This window comes from Calypte anna, chromosome 12 (genome assembly GCF_003957555.1).
Source record: "Calypte anna isolate BGI_N300 chromosome 12, bCalAnn1_v1.p, whole genome shotgun sequence".
Classification (NCBI taxonomy): domain Eukaryota; kingdom Metazoa; phylum Chordata; class Aves; order Apodiformes; family Trochilidae; genus Calypte; species Calypte anna.
In genome coordinates this window covers 17,621,491-17,646,138 of record NC_044258.1, presented here as the reverse complement: position 1 = coordinate 17,646,138, position 24,648 = coordinate 17,621,491, and the positions used below count along the sequence as shown (strand labels likewise).

The 24,648-nt window shown below is 47.0% G+C and overlaps 1 protein-coding gene across 1 annotated transcript; it reads right to left on the bottom strand.

The window, feature by feature from the left end:
• Positions 1 to 10,593: 10,593 nt before the first annotated feature.
• GPR27 (G protein-coupled receptor 27) lies at positions 10,594 to 12,678 on the bottom strand. Its single transcript, XM_008499660.2, has one exon. It carries the CDS (start codon positions 12,622 to 12,624, stop codon positions 11,482 to 11,484), a length of 1,143 nt encoding a protein of 380 aa, XP_008497882.2. The 5' UTR covers positions 12,625 to 12,678; the 3' UTR covers positions 10,594 to 11,481.
• Between the last annotated feature and the right edge of the window lie 11,970 nt (positions 12,679 to 24,648).

Sequence of the window (24,648 nt, the reverse complement as noted above, 5' to 3'; positions counted from 1 at the left end):
TGCCTGACCTCTTGTATATGTATCAAATTTGCTGTGTAAAAATTCTGTATCAGAATAATGCCAGTATATGATTTGATTTATTTTAATATTATAACATTATTTTGTCATTGTGGTTTTCCTTTTTTTTTTTTTTATTTTTCTTTTTCCAGTGTGATTCATTATCACCCACTAGATTCCCTTAAGCTAGCAGAGCTCCTTATGAACAGCTTAGCAAAAGACCAAGGGCCTTTGGCTGCTTTTAAGGAAATTTAAGGAAACTCAGCAGTTTCCAAAGCATGAACTCCTCAACCAATCTATAGTCTTGGAGAATGGAAGAATCTTTGTGTTGCTAATATGAGGAGTTTTCCTTGGCACATGCATCAGAGGATCAACTTTAGGCCCTGAAACCTAAAATTTGTGAGTTTTCCATGAAATACTCTGCAACTTCATGTTTGCTTGTGGGTCCCTGCAGCTGGAATTCCAAGAGTTTATGTGAGTTTCACACATTTCTTGCTCTCAGACATGCAAACATCTGCTGGAGCTGGAAAAGTGAAGTCATTCATCTTCCAACAATCAGTGCTTTTTGCTGCTGATGACAAGGAGGGGTTTGAGAGAAGTCAGCATGGCTGTATTAAAGCAACCACCTGTATTACTTAGAGGAGAAATGTCCCAGTGAGTTTACCAGGTACCTTCCAGGAATGACTGGCTTTTCCATTTTGCCAGATCCTTGTGGATTCTGCACATGCTAGAAAAAAAGATGTCTCAAGAGATAGGATTGCATCCTCCCAACTCCCAACAACCCAAACCCAGGGTTTCTGCTCTATTTTGCTTCACCCTTTGCACTGGTGATTCAGCAGCTCTCCAGGTGGCAAAAGACTTCGGTTTTATAGGGAACAAACCAAAATCAAGCCACACTCAAATAAGGAAAGTCTGAGGTGTGACCAAACAGTAAATTTACATGTGGTTTGTATTAATAGGATCAGTGCCTATATTGGGTCTGAAGGCTTAAAGGGGACTCACCTCCAACCCAAGGGCTGGATTGTGCTGTGAAAAATCAGCTTATTCCTGTGCTAATACAGTGACCTGGGAGCACTGCAAAAATTCCAGTAACCTGGGTTTAAAAACAAACCCCAAACCTGATCCTGCCCCTTCCCAAGCACTCCCAGCCAGTCTGCAGAGAGGGAGGGCAATGGCAGCTTTGGGGTTGCTTTTCTGTCCATGTCTATCAAGGAAAAATGAGCTGAATACCTTGGGCTTCAATCTGCACTCAAAGGAGAAGAGAAGCAGCCAAAATCTGTGACCCATCTCTTGCATCATTCATTTTTACCAAAAATTGTTGTCACGATGCTCAAAACAACAAACCAGAGCAGAGAACACTGCTCCTCATCTCCCACTGCCATAACCCACCAGTGACCCCACTGAAGGGAATAATCCTGGTTTATATCCCCACCAGTGACCCCACTGAAGGGAATAATCCTGGTTTATATCCCCACCAGTGAGGGGAAACTGACATCTGATGACTGCCTGAGATCTGCCAAACAGAACTCCTAGGAGAGTTTATCAGACAAGAGCAGAGCAGCTTTGCAGTTGTAATTTGTGCCAGTTACCTCCTGGGATTAGGCATTTATCTGGGTAATGAGAACAGCCCCAATTACTTGGGTTCAAATTCACACCCTCTATGGGAGGGCAAAGTCCTGCAGGTGCTCCTGGACAGGACATTAGGAAGGTGCTTCCTGGGGAGAGATGTGATCCTACAGGTGTCACAACCCCAAACTGTCCTACACCCTCACTCTACTCACTTGGCAGTCATTATTACCCTTTTAGGAGTTTATTTCTCATTAACTGATGCTCATGAGGAAGGTTGGTTGCTTTGAGAAATCATTTAGGAAGGAAGAGTAAGATTTGGCATCCTAATTTCCTGAACTCTGGCCTAATCAGTTATCTTTTCTGCCATCCTAGGGGAGATTCCCTAACCCAAGAACACCTGCAAAGTTACTTGAACTCATTTCTGCAGTGGAAGGGGGGAAAAAAGCCCTTTACCTTTGCTTTAGTGATAGTAGGTAAACCAGTGAGCAGAAGAAGTATTTCAAAATGTAAACAGCCATGTGTACACCTCTGCTCTTCCTTTATTCTTTCCACTTAGGAGTTCTGTGCCAATATCTGGTTTAATTTTATTAATATTGAGGCAATATTGTGAATTATTAATGCAGATGTGTGCATTAATTTTTAATATTACATTAATATTGATACTACAGATACGCTGTAGAATACTGCATTTCCATGTTTATCATTTTTGGGGGGTTAGCAAAGAGCCATTTCAGGAAAAGACACCCCCACATATAATGAGTTGCTGCCTTAATTTGATGACAAGCTCATTAGGAGAGGTGGAGCAAGGCACTGAGGGGCTGTGGGTGCACAGCTGGCTCAGCCAGCACCTGGAAGCCTTGGGGGCTGGAGGGAAAGGGCTGGCTGCTGCTGAGCTGGGGAAAACTCAGCTGAAACTCATCCTGCTGCCCATAATTCCCATGGAGATGTTTTGTCACTTAAGAGGAAAAAAAAAGGTTATAAAATCTTTGAGCAAGGGGAGTGACATAAAACACATTCTCTGGGTTGTGTGGCAAAAGGGACACAGACCTGCATGGGTGCTCCCAGGTAACCCTAACCACAACCCAGGGGTTATATGAGCAGAACCTAAATGGAGGGAGAAGACCTTCTAAGGTAAGGAAATGCTGCTTGCTGGTGGAAAAATGTGGAGCTGGTCCTGTTTGTGTGCTGCAGTCTAAGGTAAGTGAGAGGACTGGTTGGGGATGGACTGGTATAGGTAGGCTGAAATGTTAAGCTTGTTCTTGCCTGAGAATTAGTATGTTAGAAGCTGTAAAAGTGTCTTTGAAGATGATAGACTTTGCTAATGTGCCTCATCAGCATCATGGGGCATGGTGCTGGATGGTAAGAGCAAACATGACCACAGAGTGAGGTCCCCACTGCTGCCTCCCCTCACCCCAGCAGCTCTCTGATTTGTTATTACTGCACAGATGGGTATTCAAAAGAAACAGAAGGTGCAAAGAATCCCTTGATTTAAACAAGATGTCTCAGGATTTTGATCTTGACAATGTGCAGCATGTTTTTCAGAAGGAATCAGAGAGTTGGAGGAAGGGAAAAGACTGAGCAAATACAAGAGGATTTTGATAACAGCAAAATTAATGTGCCTTTTCCTGTTGTATAGATATGAAATGCTGAATAAGGGGGGGTACAGCTGTTAGGCTGATCAATGATTCTGAGCACAGGGATGGGGATGAGTTTTATGCACATCAAACATGCAGCAAATCACCTGTCACTTCTCAAGGACAGTCACAGCTGGGTGAGGCCCCAGTGCAGTAGATACAGCTCAAGGATTTGGGAGAGCAGCTTGTTCTGTGGGATCCATCTGCCTCCAAGCTTGGTGGTAGCCCTTGAGCCACTCTTTCTGGTCATCAGGGCTGGGAAAGGCTGGAATACAGCACAGGGAACCAGCTAAGTGTGCAGGAAAGGAGGAGTGAGGAGTATAGCTGTGTAGCACATTTGTGAACACCCCCATAGCAGGAGTTTCCCAAAGGTCTGAGTATGAGATAGGTTAGTAAGGGGGAGAAATAATAATAAAAAATGCATGCACAATGTACAAATGATTGAAAGTCTCCCCTGCAACCCCCAATTTGCTTGGGAAACTGGGTGCAGGTTAATGAGCACCCAGAGCATCCCTGCTTTGTACACCAGATATCAATGTGTTACAGGCACGTGCCTGTCCTCAGAAGGTTCTGGATCTCCTAGACCAGATAAAACATTTGTCTGAGCTGTACACAGCTCCTGGCTGCAGCCTGAGCCATTCTGGGCTGCACAACTGCTCCTGTGCTGGGGTATGGGAAGGATGAGGATGTAGCTGTGCCCCTGCCAGCACCCAGAGACAGGAGCCCAGGACATCCCTGAGGTTCTGCATTGCACCACAGCCCTTCTCAGGCTGGGAATCCTACCCAGAACCCCAGTGCTCTGCCTCTGCTGCCACATCACAACACTTGGGAGGAATTAAATCTGGGTTTAAATGTAATGTGGCCTTTGTAAGTCCCAAGGCTGTCACACAGCTCAGAAGCAGGCTGAAAAGATGGACTGGTTTCAGCCAAGCAAGTAGGGCTGAGCCTTCTTTATTGACTTTTTCCTCTTGCACACATGAGTGCACTTCTGTCATCCCATGCAGATATTTATGGGCTCTTTCAGCAGCCCCAGCTCTTGCTGCAAAAACTTCACAAGGCAGCAAAGCTGCTCTTAATTTCAAGGGGCACAAAGTTATGCCCACCCTTGATTTACCCCTCCAGGCTAAACTGGAGCAGAGCACATCTCTAACCACTTTGATGGGACCTGCCAGAAAGAGCAGCTCAGGGAGAGGCACTGGTGATGCAGCTGCAGACATGCTCACTCTTACCAATTTTTTTTTTTCCTCCCCAATTTCTTCTTTCACTTGGGCTCAACCTTGGCAGGAAGATTCCACCATCCCTTCAGGTTGGATGGCAAAACCTTCTGATCGCAGTGGTGTTGGAATTTCACCTCCCTCCCCACCCTGGATTCATTAAACTTGCCAAAATCATGAAGGCATCTTTTAGACATTGCATCAGAGCCTTCAATTAGCTGGGTCTGGTGTACATCAGCCAGAGATTGCACAAACATAGAATAAGGAAAAGTCTCTCTGCCTGAGAGTTTGGCATCTTGGGGCAGGGAGGAAATAGGGCTGGGACCTCCATCCTCTCCAACAGATCCTGCAGGGCCTGGTTTCCATAGTGTCCTTCCCTGCCTTGGTGGGAAGCACACAGGGGATTCTCAGCCTCTGTCCCTCCTTGCTCTCCCCCCTGGCTCCAGGCTCTGCCTCTGATTCTGCCATCTCCTTGGCTCTGGTGCCCGTGTTCTCCCCCTTCAGTTACACTGCCGCTTGGCTGAACATACTGCACACTCATCCACCTTCCTCCAGACCCAGATGTACCTCCTGGGGCTCCACCAGAGCTGATTCCCTGGGGCAGCTCAGCCCCATGGGCACCCAGAGATGCTCCCTCTGTCCTGGAGCCACTGCAGCCCTGTGGCACCCTCGGGGGTGTCCCCTCTCCTCCCTGGGTGCAGCATGTTGAGGGACCTGCTGTGTAGTGTGTGTAGGGCCTAATCAGGGAGGAAAAGGAAAAAAAAAAAAGCCTCTTTGATTTACTTGCCTATCAAGCTACTCAACAGTTTCCTTTCCATCACCCTCCTGCAAGTGCTCAGTGACAGATGGGGACAGATTGAGCGGTTCGATGGAGGGAGGTAATATTCCACTAAATCATTCCTCTTTCTCTCACTGCAGAAAGCACCCAGACCCTTCCTTCTGAATCTTCCTGTGTTTCATTCTGTGGATTTTTTTTTTTTTTTTTTTTTTTTTTTTTTTTTTTTTTTTTTTCTTCTTAATGACAAAGCCATTTCAGCTCTACCTCTGCTAGAGGAGCTGAGAGATGTGAGCACTGGTATTCAGAAGGTCTGATAAAATGGGTGTTGTGAAGCAGTTAGCAAAGGGAAGGAGTGAATCATAGTGAGACAGGGAGGGTTCTGATGCTGTTTATTGGGGTTTCTGATTTCTTTTCCTGGGGCTGAGCCCCAGAGGCCCTTGCAAGGACCCTGGGCAGGTGTGCTGTGGGCAGGCACACAGGCTCACACCACACATCTCACAGATGGAGCATCCTTTTTTTTTTTTTTTTTCCTTCTTTTCCCCCCTGGCTGATTTGTTCCAATGGTTAATCATCCTCACACAAGCACAGGATCATTTTTTGTTTAATGACACACCAGTAAATAACATTCAGAAACTTCAGGACAGGCTTTCTCCTCACTGGGCAATCTCTTGATTTCTGCCTACCCTGTTAGTGCTGAATGGCTGCCTAATATTAACTGGGACTTCACAGCTTCCCTGTGCCCTTGCAGGACTGGCTTTGAACTTGAAAGCCTCCTACACAAAGTGTTTGGCATGACCAGCCTGGTCACAGCAGAGGTGAAAAATGTGGCACTGAATAAAGTGACTTTTTGATAAATACATCCCCAGTACAACCATGAGTGACTCACAAGATCAAAGGCAGAGCGTGAGGACTGAGGTCATTAAACATGAATAGAAATACAGAAATGCAACAGCTTGCACTAAAGGCTTAGCTTGACTTTAAAGTTAAGTGATGAAAGCTTCTGCAGTCAGCAATTGTTCACCCATGATAATGCTCTGCTCTTGCCATCAGTTGCTCTGGGCTTTAGAGGTAAGAATAATTAATCATTTTTCAGGTAAGGTACCGAGGTGTGGGGCAGTTAATGACTTGTACCGAGTGAAAACTGGCTTGGAGATGCCCAACATCATCAGCTCTGTGGAAAATCAGTGCTGCAGACAGCAGGCATGATGAAAAACCAGCTCTTGGACACCAGTTCTACAACCAACAGGTGAGTAAAGATTTACCCTACTGTATAGGTTCTTCATGAATACATAAAAGGAGGCTCGGGGTAGCACAGCCTCAGCCCAGTGTGACTCTGCCCCAGCTTTTAAGAGGCTATTTTCATTGTCTGTTTTTTCTCTGATGGCTCCATTTCTTTTTACTCGTTGTGTACTTTACAACCTTGTGAAGCTTACCAACTCCCCAGCATGGGAGTTGCTTCCTGGTTGGCAATCCCAGCCAAGTTAATTGTAGCCTGTGCAGTGTTTTCAGCAGCTAGGAAGGAAGCTGTGCTAAGACTGAGGATTTTAGAAGCCCTCTGTAAGAAAACAGCCCTCCTGCTGTGTTTCTAATAATTGTATTTGCAGCACAGCTACCTAATAGAGTTTCTGGAGTATTCTGGGTATGTCAGAGAATCATCTAATCTGCAGCCTAAGTTAATGAAGTGCCTGGAGATCCTTAACATCACGTTCTGCCAATATGTGGCTGTTACTCTGCCTGGAGCCACTCTTCTGGGGGTTGCCAGAGTTGTTGGCAAGTGCTGCACAGGAGCAAGGTGACTGAGTTCATCCTGGGGGGCACATGGCAAATCTCCAGCCAAATTCCACCCATCTTTTGCTGGGAAGGGAGGGGAAAACATCAGCTTTGCTCTCGAAGCTTAGCACGTGTCCCAGGGCAGTCCCACAGCTTTCTGGAGGTGTAGCTGGACCACATCCAGGTAGAGCTCCAGGAGAGGATGGTTGCTCTTAGAAAAATCCAAATTTCCTGCCCTTCTTCTCCAGGCTATTGACTTTACAGCATCTTGGGAGGCAGCTTTGTCTCCCCTGGTGCTGGGAAGGCAAATGATAACAGGTTTTGGGCCCCTGCCCATCCTTCACCTCTAGTGTGACCATGGAATAAGACCCTTACCCCTCAATAAAATTTGGCTGGGGCCACATATTTCAGTCCCTTTCCTAGCAATTTCTTTCCAAATCTGATAGCTGAGCCTGCAGCACCCCCCAGAACTCCAACCTTTGAGTGTAGCAAAGCAGAGATGGCCACAGACACTTGAGGTTTCAGACCAGTGCCATTTTTTCAGGCTGGTCTGACCTGTAAGTTTATGCTAAAAAAACCCACCACTGCCTTCAGTATAGCAAGGTTTGGACTGGGGACAATTTCAAGGAATGTGTTAAATACCTGGTGAGTGAGTGAAGATGCCAGCAGCAATTGAGATTTCTCCAGAGCAGCAGCAGTTCTTGCTGCATCTGCAATTCTTCACCACAGATATGCAAAACCAAGCACTCTGTGACCTCTGAGCCAGACTGTGGAGAAGCTCTGGGGGAGATGATATTGGTATTTCCTGTGATACTCAGCACTCATCTTGCCCAGAATATGAAAAACTATCACACAACTGCCTGGAGGGGTACAGAAAGGACTCAAGTCTATATTCTGGTCAAGTGAAGATGGAAGAGTGGAGGTGGGAAAGCTCCAGTGCCCCCCAACTCCCCAAACCGCCCAAGTACTTTGGAGTTTTGGCCAGAGGTGTAGGGAGAGGGGTTTCAGACCATCTGAATTTTTGTAAGTGAGGCCAGGACTTGCACAACAAGCTGCAAGAACCTCTCACGTGGACGTGGGAGGTGATTATTACCACTCAGCTCTCAGCCCTTGGTACTTCTGAGCCAGAGCAGCAGAACTTTGGTTTTTGGATGGGCAGCTGAGGACATGGAGGCTTTGGGCTGTTCCTCAGAGGTCCCGACAACATGAGGGATGTCTCCCTGTGCTCAGCCCATTCTTTTAATATTATTTGTCTACTTTTGTTATTTGGAGCAGGTTTTCATCCTCCCTGACATCCCTTCTCTGATCTTGGTCAAAGCATTTAATCTCAGTGACCCACTTTCCCCATGGGCACACTGAAGGATGCTGTGAGAACATGTTAATGCTGTGCTTTGGAAAAGCTAGGGTTGTTTTTTTTTCTCCAACTTTTTAATCTTTTTTTTTCTTCTCATATTTTAGAAGGCACATTTATCCCCTGGTGCCTTTCCAGCACTTTCTGTTTTTTCATACTTTCTTGGTGTACTCTGAGCCAGCAGGATAGTGGTGTTTGTTGGTGTGTCAGCACATAGCACTCTTTTCCTTTTCTGCCATGCATTTGTCCTTGATATTTAGTTTCACATTTTCTGGAATGAAGCTCCAGCCATCTAAACCCTGAATTAAATCTACTGGAGTTTCTTCTCTTCTGTGCCAGCATGGCCAGGATAATAATCTGCCTGATATTACCAGTACTTCAAACATGAAATTAACTTCAAATAGTACTGATTCCACCCTCTGTGTATTTCAGAAGTCCTGAGACAGCCCTGGAAGCACATGCAAGCAAAAGGAATGGTATCCAGGCATTTATTTTAAATATTTTGTACCCTTTTGCTGTAGCAAGGTAGGGTCTTGGTACCACTCCAGTGAGTAAGAACCAGAGTCAGCCACCTAGCAAGGGCATCTCTGAGATGGGGGATGCTCAGAGACCAGAATTCATTACAGCAGCATGGCTTAATGAGCTAAGTCTAAATAAAAGGATCAGGTCACTCAAAGGTGACTTTTTTTTTTCATCCCCCACATATAAAATAGACTACATAACCAAATTCTTCTACAAGTGAAAAATCCATTCCTTGCAGCCTTTCAAGAGGTTTTAAAATAACTTATTTGCCCATCTCTGAGGTTTAAATAGAATCAAAACTGTACTACTTATAGCCTGGAAGAGAGAGGATGCCAAAATATCAGGAATTTTTAATAGAGTAAGAGAAAGAAAACATTGGCTACCAGCAGGATTAGGCAAAAGAAGGCAAGATTTGAGTTAGAGGCCACAGTTTTGGGCCCTACATTGCAGAAGTTGTAAGGAAATACAAAGACCTAACAGTAAACCAGGCACATAAGGTATCCTTGGAATATAACTCCCCCCAAATCCCAGTAACACAGCTCCACCCCATTACTCTCCACAGTTCACTAAGCAATGAGCTGATATTCCAGGATGAATATTTAACTAGCACCAGAACCAGCTTCTGCTGTAATCCACTTTTTTTTTACTTTCCTTCTCTACCCAGATGCATTTCCAAGAAGTTTTGGAAATGATCATTAATTCTTGTTTTGCTTTCAAGAGACTCCATCCCTGGTGTCACTTCTCAGCCCAATTCTTGCAGCATCAGTACAGCTCCATCCTCCTCCTGCCTCCTCCCTTTCTCCGTGGCTACACCAACAGCTCAAATTCCAAACTTCTCCGTGTGCACTTGGAGAATTGTTGCCTTTCTGCTGTTCAGATCCAAATTGGGGTTGGAAAGCAAGACAGAAAAGCAAACCAGAAGCCTCCTCCTAGTTTCCTTCCCTCCCTAAATCTGGAGCTGCCACCTCGGCCCTCTTCTGATCCAACTGTCACAGGCATCTCTTCTGTGCTCACTTCACAGTCAGGACAGCTATTTCTCAGCTGATGTCTAACAACTTTGGACTGCTCTCTACAGAAATACTCTTAGCACAGATGAAGGTTTCTTCACAGGGACTGAGCTTCTCGCTGTCACTTTGGGTGGCACTTCAGCACTCCTCAAGTTTTGTTTTTTTTTTTACTGTTAAATGTTAGGTGATGCCTCAGAAAGCAAGCACATCAGGGACAGCTTCCTCTGGGATGGTTAAATGCTTGTGTCAGGATCCTGCCAGCAGGCTGACAGTTTAAGTACTTCCAGAGAAGTTTTTGCAGAATACAGCAGGTTAAAATGCCATGCTTAAAAAATGTAAATTACCCACTAAGAACACAGTTAATCAGTGAGTGCAGTGCTCACCGAGCCACCCTGCTAAAATCCTGCTTTGCCAACTTAAATTAGTGATGCACAATTATGCATTCTCTTCTATCATTAATGGAGGAGCCATTAGCTAAGAGAGAACTTTGGTTTCAGTAGACACACAAAAAAATGGCACTATTTAGACCTGTTGCACCCATCATGAACTTAAGTCTTCTTAAAAATAGCTTTAGTCACTTTTATTAGTATAAACACCTAAATTGAGATCTAACAGCAAATAAGGATTGTGCTTGTCCATAATAACCTCAGCTGTGAAATCTACTCAGACACAAGACATAACAACCTTCCAATACACAAGTTATTTGTCAGCAAAGCAGAATGCTGCCATTCTGAAACAATTACATACAGTAAAGGTTTTCAATATTTTATTAAAGAAAACAGTCAAAATGTACAAGTATTACCCAGGTTTGTAGATAACTTCCTATAAAGGCAGTAAAATATGAATTTCAATCTAGGTTTTAAAAACTGCTTCGTTGATTATTTTTAAAGTTGATAGTTTAAAATCACATTTCACAAAGAGTTCTGAAATATTACCAAATGAATAGTGCAACAAGAAAATTTAAATTAGTTCTACACTGACTGCATGTCAAGCAAAAGTTAAAAGTAACTGCTCCAAATACTCAAAACCATTTGAGAATGAATGAACCCAACAGCTCCCACCAAAAACTGATTTCTGACCACATCAGGAACATCCTCTTCTTGTTCTTCACTGAAAATCAAATAATAATAATAAAACAACACCTCTTGAGGTCATAAAAAATAACTTTAGTATAAAATTGTCTTGGCCCTTATCAAATATTACATGAGTAAAATTGTTAAGCCTTTATCAAAACAGACAGGAATAACAAAACGAAACAAAATGTCATGGCCTTAATCCGTATCTGTTGGAATCATGTCTAGAAAGGTTAGAAGCAAGACCAGAAACTCGAGCCCTGTTTTTTGTTCTTTTTTTTTTTAAAAACCACACAATCACAAAGAAAAACAGCTTCTTACTGCCTAAGGTTTGGGGTTGTTCTGCTCAAGTACCTGTTCCCATAGACAGCAACCTTTTTATGTTCTGAAGAGAGCATACGCAAAATATAGAAAAATAAATAAAATAGCTTCTTACAGCCTAAGGTTTGGGTGCTGGGTGGTGGTTTAGTTTGTCCCCCACAGGTCACGCTCTCTCTTGAGATCATATGCAGAAACATGGAAAATTATATCCATCTTTCTTTTTTTCAGAAAGAGAAAAGCCCCCCCTACATCCCAAAGCTCTTGAGATCGCAAAGGATGGTGCCCTGGGTGCTCTGGATGCTTTGGCAGCATGGGAAGTGGGCTCGGAGACAGACCCTGAGCTCCTTGTTGAAGATGAAGCAGAGGATGGGGTTGACCCCTGCCTGGGCAAACGTCATCCAGACGGAGGTGGTCAGGTAGACTTGGGGGATGGAGCTGGCCTTAATGAAGACCCGCAGGTAGCAGGCCACAATGTAAGGGGACCAGAGCAGCAGGAAGAGCAAGGTGATCATGTAGAACATCTTGCAGAGCCTTTTCTCCATCTTAAACTCCTCCAGCACCAGCAGCCTCTTGATCTGGCTGTGGGTGGCCTGCCTTATGCCCACCAGGGTGGGTGGCGTGGGCCCCCTGCCAAAACCGGCCGTCCAGTTGGCGGCTGCTTGGCCGGTGGCACCCGGGCCGTGGAAAGTCCAGTTCTGGCTGATAGCTGGGACCAGTTGGGCCGGCTTCATCTTACGGTGGCCGTGGATGAAGAAGAGCAGCTTGATGTAGACCAGGTGGGTGGCAGCGATGACAGCCGCCAGCATGAGCATGAAGCCCAGCGTGTCGTTGGCCTTGACGTAGCGGTGCTCGAAGATGCACTGCTCCTCCTCCCGGATGAACTTGTAGGTGCCCACGTCGAAGACGGGGGGGAAAGCCATGGCCATGGAGAGGGTCCACACCATGCACACCACAGCCAGGCAGGTCCAGCCCGTCATACGCTTGGCGTAGAAGCGGTGGTGGGCGATGGCCATGTAGCGAGTCACCCCCACGCAGAAGAGCAGGAAGGCGGCGTGGAAGCAGAAAAGCACGGCCAGGAAAGCCAGCACCTTGCAGCTGAGGGGCCCGTGGGGCCAGGCGGCCCCGCTGCGAACCGACAGCATGACGAAGGGGAAGCAGGCCAGGGAGCGGAGCCCGTCGGCCAGGCAGAGGTCCAGCAGCAGGTAGTACGGGGCGCGGTGCAGGTGCCGGTCCTTGAGGATGAGCCAGGCGAAGAGCACGTTGCCCGCCAGGCTGACGCAAAGGATCAAGCCCAAGGTGGCCAATTTCAGCCCGGAGGCGCTCAGCAGGCCGCCGGCGCTCGGCAGGTGCGGGCTGCTGCTGCTCCCCAGCTCGCTGCTGTTCGCCATCGGGTCCTTCCTCCTCCTCCTCCTCTTCCTCCTTCTCCTCCTCGGCGGCTCCGCGCAGGCAGGGCCGGGGGGCTCAGCGCCGCGGCAGCGCACCGGGCCCGAGGGCCGCGCTGCCCGGCGACCCCGTCCCCGCCGCCGCCCTCCTCCTCCTCCTCCTCCTCCCGCCGCCGCTCCGGCGCCGCGGGGCGCAGCCGCCGGGGGCCATGCGGGTCCCCCCGCACCGCGGCCGCGCTAGGGCCGCGCCCGCCGCCGCCGCCGCCCCCCCATTGGGGATGGGGGATGCGCTGAGGGGGATGTGGGGAAAGGGGAGGGGGAGAGCCGCGGAGCGGCGCGGAGCCACCCACCCGCTTACCGCCGGCGAGCTGCTCCTCCGCGCCGGGCGAGGGGCCGGCCGAGCCTGCGCACAGCGGCGGTGGCTCTGCCCAGCTCCCGCCGAGGACAATGGGGTAAATCCCCCTCCCTTCTTCCTCCCTTCTTTCCCTCCTCCTCCTCCTCCTTCTTTCCCCCGCCTTGCCTCCGCCCCCCGCGCAGCCCGGCCCTTGCGGAGCGAAGGGGCTGAGGCAGGCGCGCAGCGGCGCGGAGCGGTGCGGAGGTCCCGCTGCCGCAGCGGGGCTGGGCGCGGAGAGGCGCGGAACCGGGGGCGGGGATGCAGCGGCGGGGGTGGGTGCCGAGGTGGAGCTGGGAGGCAGCCGGGGGGGAGCGCGGGTATCCCCACCCCGGGGTGGGGTGGAACGGAGTGGGTGACACCCACTGCTGTCACCCCGCAGCCGCGTGGGCTCCGGGAGCCCCACGTTCGCCTTCTGGAACCGGGAGGGTGAAGCCATCAGCTTCTGGAGGTGATGGATGTGTGTGCCCAGCACAGGTGTGTCCGTGTTCATACATAGGGACTGCCCACTGCACGCGTGTATCCATCCTATGTATATCCATACCTTAGGGATACACCCGTGTCACACCCACCCGTGTGTTTTTGCCAGGTGTAGCCGTGCTAAAACACCGTTTAACTCTGCACACAGGGGAGCTGAATCCACTGGTGCCTGTTGCAGCCGTGTCTGGGGGTGCTGTACCTTGCTAGGCAGGGAGGTTTGCAGGGGAAGGTTTGTGACCATCATGGAAAAGCTGCCTCTGCAAGCAGAGAAACCGAACATTTGAGGTCAGGCTGGGATTCCTAAGAAGACAGAAGGGGAAAGGGGACAGCAAAATGTCCTCATTGATGCTTTTTGCTTCGTGCAGGCACCTTCCAGCTCCCAGGCTCAGTTACATGGGATCCATGGAGGGCTGGGCAGGTTTTTGTGAGCTGAGCGAAACATTTTTGGCCTGGGTAGCACAGAGCATCTGGCACACCCATACTGTTGGTGCAGGGTTGTAATGGGCAGTTTAATGATGTGGTCTAGTGAGACACAGATCCTTGTCCTCTCTCTCCCACTTTGCCATCTTTGTGTATGTAGGGCAAGGCCTCTCCGTGTGCCATGTAAGGCAAGCACCAGCGTGTGGCCCTGGAGATGCTAATGCAATTATCCTACTATTACGGGGTTTCCTTCATGGCCTCTTGTGAAGGACACGTCTGAAATCCTGTTTGAGCATTCTGTGAAAAGCCATCAGTAAATTCAAAGTTATTCCAGAAGCTATAGCAATTAAATCATCTGCATCGGCCCCCAAAGTGGATGTCAGTGGAAGAGTTTTTTGAGCAGATTTTTTTCTGTCTGGTTCCAAGAAGTCTCACTCTTTGTGGCAGGACCAGGCACTGACCTTGGTTGTGCCACCAGCCACCCAGAGCTGCTCTGCTGAACTCCTGGCATTTATGCAGTGGTGGAAACAAAGCCAGACTTTGACCCAGAGATGTGTTGAGGGCAATCTGTACCACACACAGGACTTTATCACCCAAAAATCTGCGGCCAGTCAGGAAAAATAATAATAATAAAAACCAGTGTCAGATAACTGAGGCTGCTTTTTGCTTCCTCCCAGTACCTCTGAGCTGGTTTTTTTTGTTTTGTTTTGTTTTAGGTTTCTCATTTCAGCTGAAGTTTTCCTGTGACAGAGAATTGCCCACAGGCTGTTCAGTGCTTTGTGCAATTTCCAAAGCTTTCCTCACATTCCCTGCAGTGACTCGAGCCCATTGGTGGCACTGTCCCCAGGATCAGGAGCAGGGACCTCGCCTGCCCCCAGTGCAAGATGAATCCGTGTTCAGGGACTCTCCCAGGCAGGGTGCCAGCAGCCAAAACGCTTTGCCAAGCAGGAGTAGGAGGATCAGCTATCCTGGGAGGGCATGTGGCTCTTTGGAGGAGACCTTGTGGCCCATGTTAGCTCTGTCATCTTGGCCATCAAGTGAGCAAAAGGCAAAACCACACCTGCTTCCCTCCTTGGTGCCCACGGGCAGGGTTTTTGATCTGTCTGAACGCTCCCCAGCACAGCTGGGCTGGCTCAGGAGCTGCTGTAATTCACTGCTATCTTGCCAGGCCAGCAGCATGGTGCTAGCTCATCTTTCTCCCACCTATAGTGAGGGGAGAACAGGCAAGGAATAGCATTTCATCCCTCTTCCCAGCCCTGCTCCCCTGATGGGGCTGCTGGAGAGTGCTATAGGTGGTGTGAGCCAGGAATCTGGGGCTGGCTGAGAGATGCCACGCTGAAGGACCAGGTTCTGGAAAACAAAGGGCAGGTGGGATGTTGACAGTCTTTGTATGAGCAGGTTCCTCTCCTGCCTAAGGGGCTGACGTGGGGTTGGACCCACCAGGGTAGCTCTGCCTGTTAGTTACATCCCAGCCCTTGTTCTCATCTTCCTGCCAGGGGGATAAAGTCCTTCTTGTCCCAGGCATCCAGGTCTGCATCTTGAGGTGCATCAGACCCTTCTCTTTGTATCAGAACGTTCAGGCTCAACCAAGTTCCTCCCTTCAATCGTTTTCACAAGACAAGTTTAACCAAGAGTAATTCTATGCTTACAAAATGGTGCTGCACAAGTTAGATGGATTCCTCTGACCTTTCAGTGTGTTTTTCTTGAATTGGCTGCCTCTTCAGTCTGCACTCCCTGCCTCCAACAGGAAAGACAGCTGAAGTACAGACTCTTGCAGCAAATACTGTGGCATCTTGCCTTCCACCAGTCACCGGTAGTTTTCCCAAAGCCATTTCTTATTGGTGATGCTGTTTGTGTTCTTGTGTCTGGGAGCTCTGCATAATGCTCTCTGGACAAGAAATGTCCTGTATCCTTAGAACTACTGTAGTAGAAATCTCTGGTGTGACATAAGGGATGAAGCAGGAAATACCTGGGGATGCCCAAAGGAGAAACCCAGAGCCCCTGCATGCCAGAGATGCCATTGAGAAGCAGGAGAGGTGACAGCAGTCAGGCAAAACCATTTTGCCATCACATGTAATTCAGGCAAGGAAAAGTTTTCAGGCTTAGTAAGCCAGGAGGTGGAAAGGTCAGTCTGGAGCAGAAAGGGATAACAGAGGGTTGAGTCAGATGCTGGCACAGGAAAGATTTGTATCCTCCTTCCTAGCTTCCTGTGATTCCTAGACAGGTCTCAGGGTGACATTCATTATTTTGTGTTATCTTTGCAGCTAAGGGAGTGAGTCAGGGATCATGGTGCTACATGAGGAAAAAAAAAAAAACAAAAAACAAAAACCTGTCCCTTTTCCATGGGAACTTAAAATGCAAGTGTGAGAGGAGCAGGAGAGCTGATAGAAACCCTAGAGAAGGGGGAGGACAAGCAAAGAGTGAGACTGCAGCCCAGGGAATGGCATCAGTGTGACTGTGGCCATCACTCATCCCTGCAAAGGGAGGAGGGAGTGTGAGGAGATAATGAGGCAGGTTTGTGGGTGTTCCCAGAGAGCATGAGAATGCTCTGTGACAACGATGGAACAGAGGATGACACATTAAGGGAATGTTTGGGCACTGGCTAACATGAAAACTGTGAGAAGTTTTAAGCCTGCAAAATTTACAGTACTGCCCAAATAACTGCACGGGGGGTGGGGGGGTGTATCACACTTTCTGTAACAAGGGCATAGCCATGGGATGTGCCAGTGAAATGAGGACAGATTTAAAACAACATTGGAAAATCCCCACCCCACCTTTGGCTTGCAGAGGGCTCCAGATGTCAGGCTGGGAGCTGCCATCGGGTTGAGAAGAACACAGGCAAGCAAGAGGCTGGATCTGTGCTCCACAAAACACTAAAGAAACATTTTGGATGTGGTTTTGTTCACAGAATTATTGGCACAGCCACGCAGAACCTGCAGATGACACCAAAGTGGATGTGAGCATCAGTGTGAGTGTTCCATCCTGGTTTCCTGGATGGCAGCAGAGGATCTGCAGGCACAGTCACATCTCTGCATCCCTCTGTCAGAGAGGTACCTGACAGCTATCACATTTTTCAAAGGCTTCTTCCTCGCTGTTTAATACTTGCTATGTTCTCTTGGGGAGGGAGGAGAGAAGAATGGAGGAGTATATTTGGCACAGTGGGGAAGTGGACTCGGGTCTTTTCCATCCCTTAGTGCTGTGCTGTTGCAGAGGGAGAGAAAACCTCCTTCCACAGCAGCACTAATCCTCCTCCACAGCCAGCTGAACGGTTTGAACTTGAACAGCTCCTCTCATTTTCCCCCCCATGTGATTGTGAGTCAGGCCGAGCTCCTCTATTCTTCTCCATAATTGAGTAGGAGATTATTTTGACTGGAAATAACCAGACACAGGTGTCATGACTGTGAATGCCTCCGTGTGTGCCACCTGCTAAAAGTTCTGTAGCCTTCTGCAAAAGGGAGCTTGGCTTTAAAGGCTCTGCTCAATGGAGAGGGAAGAAAAGCAGAGGGAAAGAATAGCTCCTTCCTGCTCACTTCTATCACTGACTCTGCTACACTCCCCCCACTGAATTGTTGGTGCCATGCTGTTCTTCAGAAGCAGCTCTTTTGTGGAAGAGCTCCCCTGTGACACAGGGAATAGCTGCAGTGAGACAGGAAACATCCCTGACATTATGGCTTTCCACAGGAGCTTGTAGCTGCCATTCAAGTCCCACAGACGTGCAGAAAAAAAAAAAAAAATTTAAAAAAAAATTAAGAAAAGCCATTCCTCTCAAATCTCCAGGGGAACCTCCCCAGGTACAGATTTTCCTGTTCTTTTCCTCTCATGAGATAAATTGGCTGTTTGGGCTTCCCAGCCCTCTGCCCTGGAAGCAGATGCAATTTGCAAGCTCAGGGCTGTGTTTTACCTCTCCTATGTGGTCTTCTACCAGCAAAGCCAGATACTGAGGAGCATTTCCCAAGATCAGGCTTTCTCCAGTTTATACATCAATGGGATTGCTCCAGGCTGTTGGACCAGCCTGCTGCAGCCTGGCCAAGCCCAGAAGTCTTTATCTGTGCTTTAGCAACCTCAAGCCACTGCTGTTCTGCTTGTGCATCTCATGTCTCAGCTGCTTACTGAGGAGCTAATGAGCTTTTGGAGATACATGGGTGCTATAAACTCCTTAGGCCAGAGATAAGCAGCTTATTGCCTTTAGGAGCACTGCCAGCTCCTGGCTCTGCTGCTCTGGTGCATCTCAGACCCCAAATCCCTCTTCCCTAGGAGGAAGGGTTGTAATGTCTTCCAATAGATGTGTGTTCCTAATTCTGTGTACACACATGCATTGCTGCTTTCTCCGTGGGCTGAGGTGGCACCTGGCAGTGGGACAAACAGGTGACAAGAGGCTTTACACCCTGTGCTGTCACATCTCCCTGCATTGCTGACTCCAGCCCTCCCAAATTGCCTTCCCTGCCCAGGGGATGCTACAGCTCATCAGCCCAGGACAAACCCATCACCTTCCTCATGGTAAAAAAACCTTTGGCATCCAATGCCAGAGTCACCCCAGGCAGCAGGTGCAGGTACAGGACAAAAGGTGACTGTTTTGGTGAAGAAACAACTGATTTTCCTTGCTCTGCTCTCAGCTAGACCTCCCTTGAATGCCTGTCTAGGAAATTCAGTGGATTAAAAAAACCAGGGTGATGTACAACTAAAAGTTCATCTTCAAAGTCATTGTGAAATCAAGATTTTACTTCCTTGGTATAAACTTAGCCCTTGCTGGTCTCCTCTTGCTGTCTACAGTGTCTGCCACCAAAAGCAATCCTGGTGCAAGTGGTCAGCAGGACTCTTCCTGACAGCAGCTGCTGCTCTTCGGAGCCTTCAGATGAAATCTTTTTAGCTAGTCATAGCATCTTCATCTTTGTTGTGTATTTTCCTCCTCCTTCCTTCCTTTATATATTACCCAGGTATAAATTAGCCTGAAAGCACTCTTGTGAGGTGTGACTTGGAAGGTAATTTGATATTAATCTCTAAATTTTTTGTGTAGTTGCTGTGCTTGGAGCAATTTTGGAATTAATCTGATCAGCAGGGAGAATTATTTGAGGTGCTGGAGGTACTTTCTGATACTGTCCTCTAACTTAGGTAAATAAAACCTGAAAGCTGATTTCTTTACTGCTATATTGTCCTTATATATTACCATTCCTGTTGGTTTATACCTCTGCACAGTTTAGGCTGAAGCCAGAACTACTCTTACCCATCTTGGCACTCTGTGCAGATGGATGTCCCCTCCTTACCTCCAGCCCCTTTTCCCCTCCAACGAAAGGATGAGCGATGCAAAAACCTTCAATGCAACTAAACCTGTGAGATTGAACAGTATCAGAGTGTCCATGAATATTAGTTGAATGCTAAATTCTTAATTTAATGGGTGTTGTCTGCTTAGTTGAAGCCAGGTTGGGGAGGGATGATAACCCAGCAGTATATTCCCAGGATGGAAAGCAGCAATTTGGGGGTCAGCTCAGGATTCTCCCCCCAGCCCTGCAGTACAGACAGCTCAGTCTGCAATTTAAATCAAGCCATCGTGGCTAACTAACCCCTCTGTATTTAAATTACTTCTTCAGCAAAGGTGTTCTCTCATCTCTTACTCTCCAGCTGTAAAAATAGCAAGGAAAAAGGTTTTGCCATTTAGAAGCCTTTGTGGGTCTCAACCATCTTTGGAGGCTAAGTAAAACGTGAAAAGCATTTTTTACCAGACTGTCCTCTCACATGAGCTTTTAAGGGAGGCTGATGAAAAGGAATCTATTATTTTAATAGCACTTTCTCCCTGGGAAAAGGTCTTGCTAACTTACTAAAGCGGAGCTTGAAATAACCAATAAAAAACTGTCAGAAAAGCTGTGATGCAGTTTGGAGCTAAGTGGAAATTGTGACCAAAATCTGAGCCTACCTAAACCCTGAGTTAAATGCCAAAATACCCCAGGACTCTTCAGATCATCATGCAAGCTATTTAAGGATAAGAAACAGCTTATTTGTTTGGGGTTGGGTTAGGTTTCTTTCTTGGATGTTCCTTTTGTGCTCAGGGTTTTTCTTTGGGAGGATCTGTGGATTCATTTTATATTTATGTGGCTTTTTGCTCTTGGATTTTATCTGATGAAGTTCACTTCAGTGATGCCTGGCTGCAGACCTGAGAGGAGCAGAGCCCATGGGAAAATCCAGCAGGATTTTTTTTTTTTTCCTTAAAAAAAATAGTGTGGTTAAACAAATCAAAGCTTGGGGGAAAAAAGAAAAAAAAAAGACATTGGTTATATGCATAGTACAAAAAAAAAAAAACCAAACAACAAACAAAGAAACCCCTCTGTCTATCATCTGAGTGCCTATTGGATTACCTTTATGATCACCTTTACAATAAGGATGTGATGATTTGGAGGAGCAGGGAGGGCTGGATGGATTTCATCCCTACAAGTATGAGCCCAGCCTGGGAATCAAACCTCATCTGCCAAGTTCTGTAAGGGCCATTTGAAGCTTTTCTTCTCAAAGGAGGGACCCAGCTCTGCTACCAATAAATACAGTGGGAATTTTCACGTTGATTTCAAAGGGAGCAAAACCAAGCTCCAGAGAAGGGGAGAGGTAGCATGCGATGCTGCTTTTCTTTTTTTTTCTTATTAATGTGACTAATTAAATGTTTGTATTTTTTAGGCACTAACTGGTTTTTGATGGTCGTTTAGAGACTTTGAGAAAGTCAATAATTTGGATGAAATAAGGCTGTAGACTCCAGAACAAAGTCCACATGGAATCCGTGATGTTGCTAGGATACAGCTATTAGTATTTTCAGTGGCTGGAGTATTTTTTGTGTGTGTGTGTGTTGTTTTTATTGTTTTTTTTTTTTTTAATAGAGCTGAGTAGAAGAATAGGTGACTGCCTGATCCCATTTACACCATACTCCCTTAATTTACAGTAACAAAGCCAAACTTGACCCATTGGTTTCAGCCATTTTTAGTGGTGAAGAAGAAATACAAAGAGTAATTTTGACCTGAGCCATAGGGAGCACATTTTATCCCAACCATTTTCGATGCTGTGCAGGATTTTCTCCCTGTGGATATTCCATTGCTGAAGTCAGTCTCCCTCTAGTGGTTTATTTCCACAGGGGCCCTTGGTTTTCCTGACTTAAACAGGTCCCAAATTGGTTAAGAGTGTGATGGAGAGAGTTGAGTGACCCCTGTGAGCTGAAGCTGAACTCATGATTTGCAAGAGGTGAGCATAAAAACTAGAAAGAATGTTATTTTCTGTGGGTTTATGTTTCTATTTTAGTATTCATTTCTATTTTACAATATCAATATTGTTTTCCATCCCAGGCTTTCTCTGCAGTAGAGGTTAATGTGTTTTGCTTGCTCTGTAGGATGTGATTCTTGCACATTGTTTCCTTCACCTGTATACTGAGATGCCTGTAAAAAGAAATATAAAAAAAAAAGATCAGTATTTACACTTATGTTCCACATCAAAGCCAGTGCCAGATGTGGTGCCAATAACATTCTTTTTGATTTAATGTAACACAGAAGAGCATTGGGGATGGTGCTATTTTGGGATCACCATGCTCAGGGAAGAGATACCTAAGTGAAACCCTCTGCAGGTACTTTACTGGGGAATTAGGAAAGGAAAGCTCTTTGGTGTTTGTTTCCTGCATTTGACAGCTTTAAAGCCCATCAGGTTTCTTGCATTTGTGGCCCTAACCCCCCCTTTGCTGGGCATCTCTTTCTTTAGCACCCACAACAGCTTTGGTGCCCTACAAATGAGGTGGATGGGAAGGTGGAGAGGAGGAACCCAATACCCAAAGCTAAGCAAGGAATTTGTCTTCTAACTCAGTGCTTGGATTAGATGTGGAGTCAAGTCAGTTGTGCTCTCAGAATGAGAAGAAAGAGGAATCTCTTGGAGGAGAAGAAAGGTCAATCTAAAGGATATGGGAGTCAATATGTGCCTTTAATTATTTTATATACTTTATATAAAATAATTACAACCCCCATGCAGCGCTACAGGCTGGGGACAGAGTGGTTGGAGAGCAGACAGGCAGAAAGGGACCTGGGAGTCTGGATTGCCAGGAAGCTGAACATGAGCCAGCAGTGTGCCCAGGTGGCCAAGAAGGCCAATGGCATCCTGGCCTGGATCAGGAACAGCGTGGCCAGCAGGTCCAGGGAAGTGATTCTGCCCCTGTGCTCAGCTCTGGTGAGGCCACAGCTTGAGTCCTGTGTCCAGTTCTGGGCCCCTCAGCTCAGGAAGGATATCGAGGTCCTGGAGCAGGTCCAAAGGAGGCAACTGGGCTGGAGAAGGGACTCGAGCACAGACCCTATGAGGAGAGGCTGAGGGAGCTGGGGGTGTTGAGGCTGGAGAAGAGGAGGCTCAGGGGAGACCTCATCACTCTCTACAACTCCCTGAAAGGAGGTTGGAGCCAGGGGGGGTTGGGCTCTTTTCCCAGGCAACTCTCAGCAAGACAAGAGGGCAGGGTCTCAAGCTGTGCCAGGGGAGGTTTAGATTGGATATTAGAAAGAATTTCTTTACAGAGAGGGTGATCAGGCATTGGAATGGGCTGCCCAGGGAAGTAGTGGATTCTCCGTGTCTGGAGATATTTAAAAAGAGACTGGATGTGGCACTGAGTGCCATGGGGTGGGAACCGCAATGGTGGTTCAAGGGTTGGACTTGATGATCTCTGAGGTCCCTTCCAACCCAGCCAATTCTATGATTCTATGATATTTTTATACTTGCACACTGCATATGTAGGAACTTCTTTAGTAAAGAAGGACAGACTCTAGTTGAAATGCTTTTCTTTTTGGATGAATGAATGGTTCAACTGTAGGAGCTCAGGCAAGGTTCCTCTGCTTGTTTGACTTTGGTAGCTTTGTGCATTTGGAAGACGACTTCTATGATGAGGACTGTGCAGGAACCAACTGTGTGAGATGCTCAGTACCATGCATGAAAACTTTTTTTGTCCTAGGCAGGACTAGATGCAAGCCTGGCAGCAAGAGAGGGGCAGTGAGCCAGTTTGTCTTTAACAAAACAAAGTTATGCAATATCATTTAGTTCTGACATGTTCCAAATGCAGCAAATGAAGAACTCACTAAATACAGTATATCTCTGGCCATATCATTTGAATAGAACTTGTTTCCATGACAACCTCTGCTTAACAGCTTGGCTGATATGAAATCATTCCTAGATGAGGGTGCTTTTGCCAAAAGCATTGGGGATTCAACACTTTAATATCATGTTTTAGGTTTTAAAAAACATTTATTCAAGACTCCAGAAGCAAATATCAAATCAAATCCCTTTACCTCGGCTTTGGCTCTTGGTTGATCAGTTTATCTTTCTGGGAACCTCTCAGAAGCAGTTACTTAACTCAGAAGTGTTGCTTAATGTGCTTCTGAAGTCCCAGGCAGTGTTTTAAGAGCAAGTGATCATATCATCAGTGTTTGGTTGAGAAATTTTATTTCATGGATCTTGACTCAGCCTGGGAAGCAATGGGGCAGCATCTGGGCACAGCAGCCAAGGTTTGTGCTCAAGCCATCCCTTAAGTTTGGGGAGGTTGATGCTTCACCTAATTCTGCCTCAGAATCAAAAAGAGGAGCTTTGTCTGGTCCAACATTTCCCACAGTTTATTTCCTATCAGGAAAAGCACAGAACAAACAAAACCTGGTTATCTATGAGATATTTACTAAGGTGTCATACCTCTTGCCTTGGAAATGGCTGTGAAATGCTTCCAGTGTGGAAATGAACATGACTGCTCCTCTGGTGCTTGTTCCCTTCCTCCTTTCCAGGTGCTCCATTGCATTAGAATGCAGCTAAAATTAGCTTAATGCTTCCCTAATATTTCTCCTGCACGCAGGTATTGCTGTTGCCACAGTGATGGTACCCGAGTGGCAGTGGGAGGAAGGATGGCCCTGAGGGTTTCCAGAGGTGATCTTCCCCTTGCTTTTTGCTTTATATCCCAATGATTCCCTGTGGGGGCTACAGGAAAGCCTAGCAGGTCAGGCAAATAACACTTCAAACACATGTAATGTATCCACTGCTCTCAGGATTTGGGGATCAGCCAGGATTATGAGAGGAGGGATTTAAACCATGGATTTAGTGGGGATGGAAAGAGTTGGGAAGTATTCATTGTGGCTCTGGCTGGAAGCTTCAGCTCCAGTGTGGAGCCAAGTGGGTCTTTTCTGGAGCAAAGAGGCTCAGGTGCCTGAGATCCAGGGCCAGGAAGCAGAGCCAAGAGCACACAGAATGGGGCAGAACATCATTTCCCATTCCCCTTCTCTCCCCCACACCCCCAGCTGTTACCTGGGAAACTTTCAGCTGTTACCCATCTGAAATCAGCTGAGCTAAATCTACCACTTGACTTCTGCTTTATAGCAGCTTTTCATGGCCTGACTCAGTTCACTGACTTGGCAGAAAATTGCTGGTTTAGCCAGAGAAGTCTGCAAGCCAAAGGAGGATGAGGCTGGGAGAAGGGATTAAGGGATGGAGTCACATATGTCTTCTGCACGGGTGAGCTTTAAATCAACTCATCTCACCTTTGAGGCACCTCACAGCACAGTTTGTTCATGGTAAATCTGCTTGAGAAGGTATAAAAGCACAGGGGATGTGATCACCAGGGTTTCTTTAAGAAAGAACCTTCCAGCTACATAGCAAATACCAATAAAATAAATTTTTAATTAAAGCTCCATAAATACCTCTTTAAAATGCTAATCATTTCCCAGGATTTTTAATCTCTGAACTGATTTTATTTGGGGTGTACTGGCAGG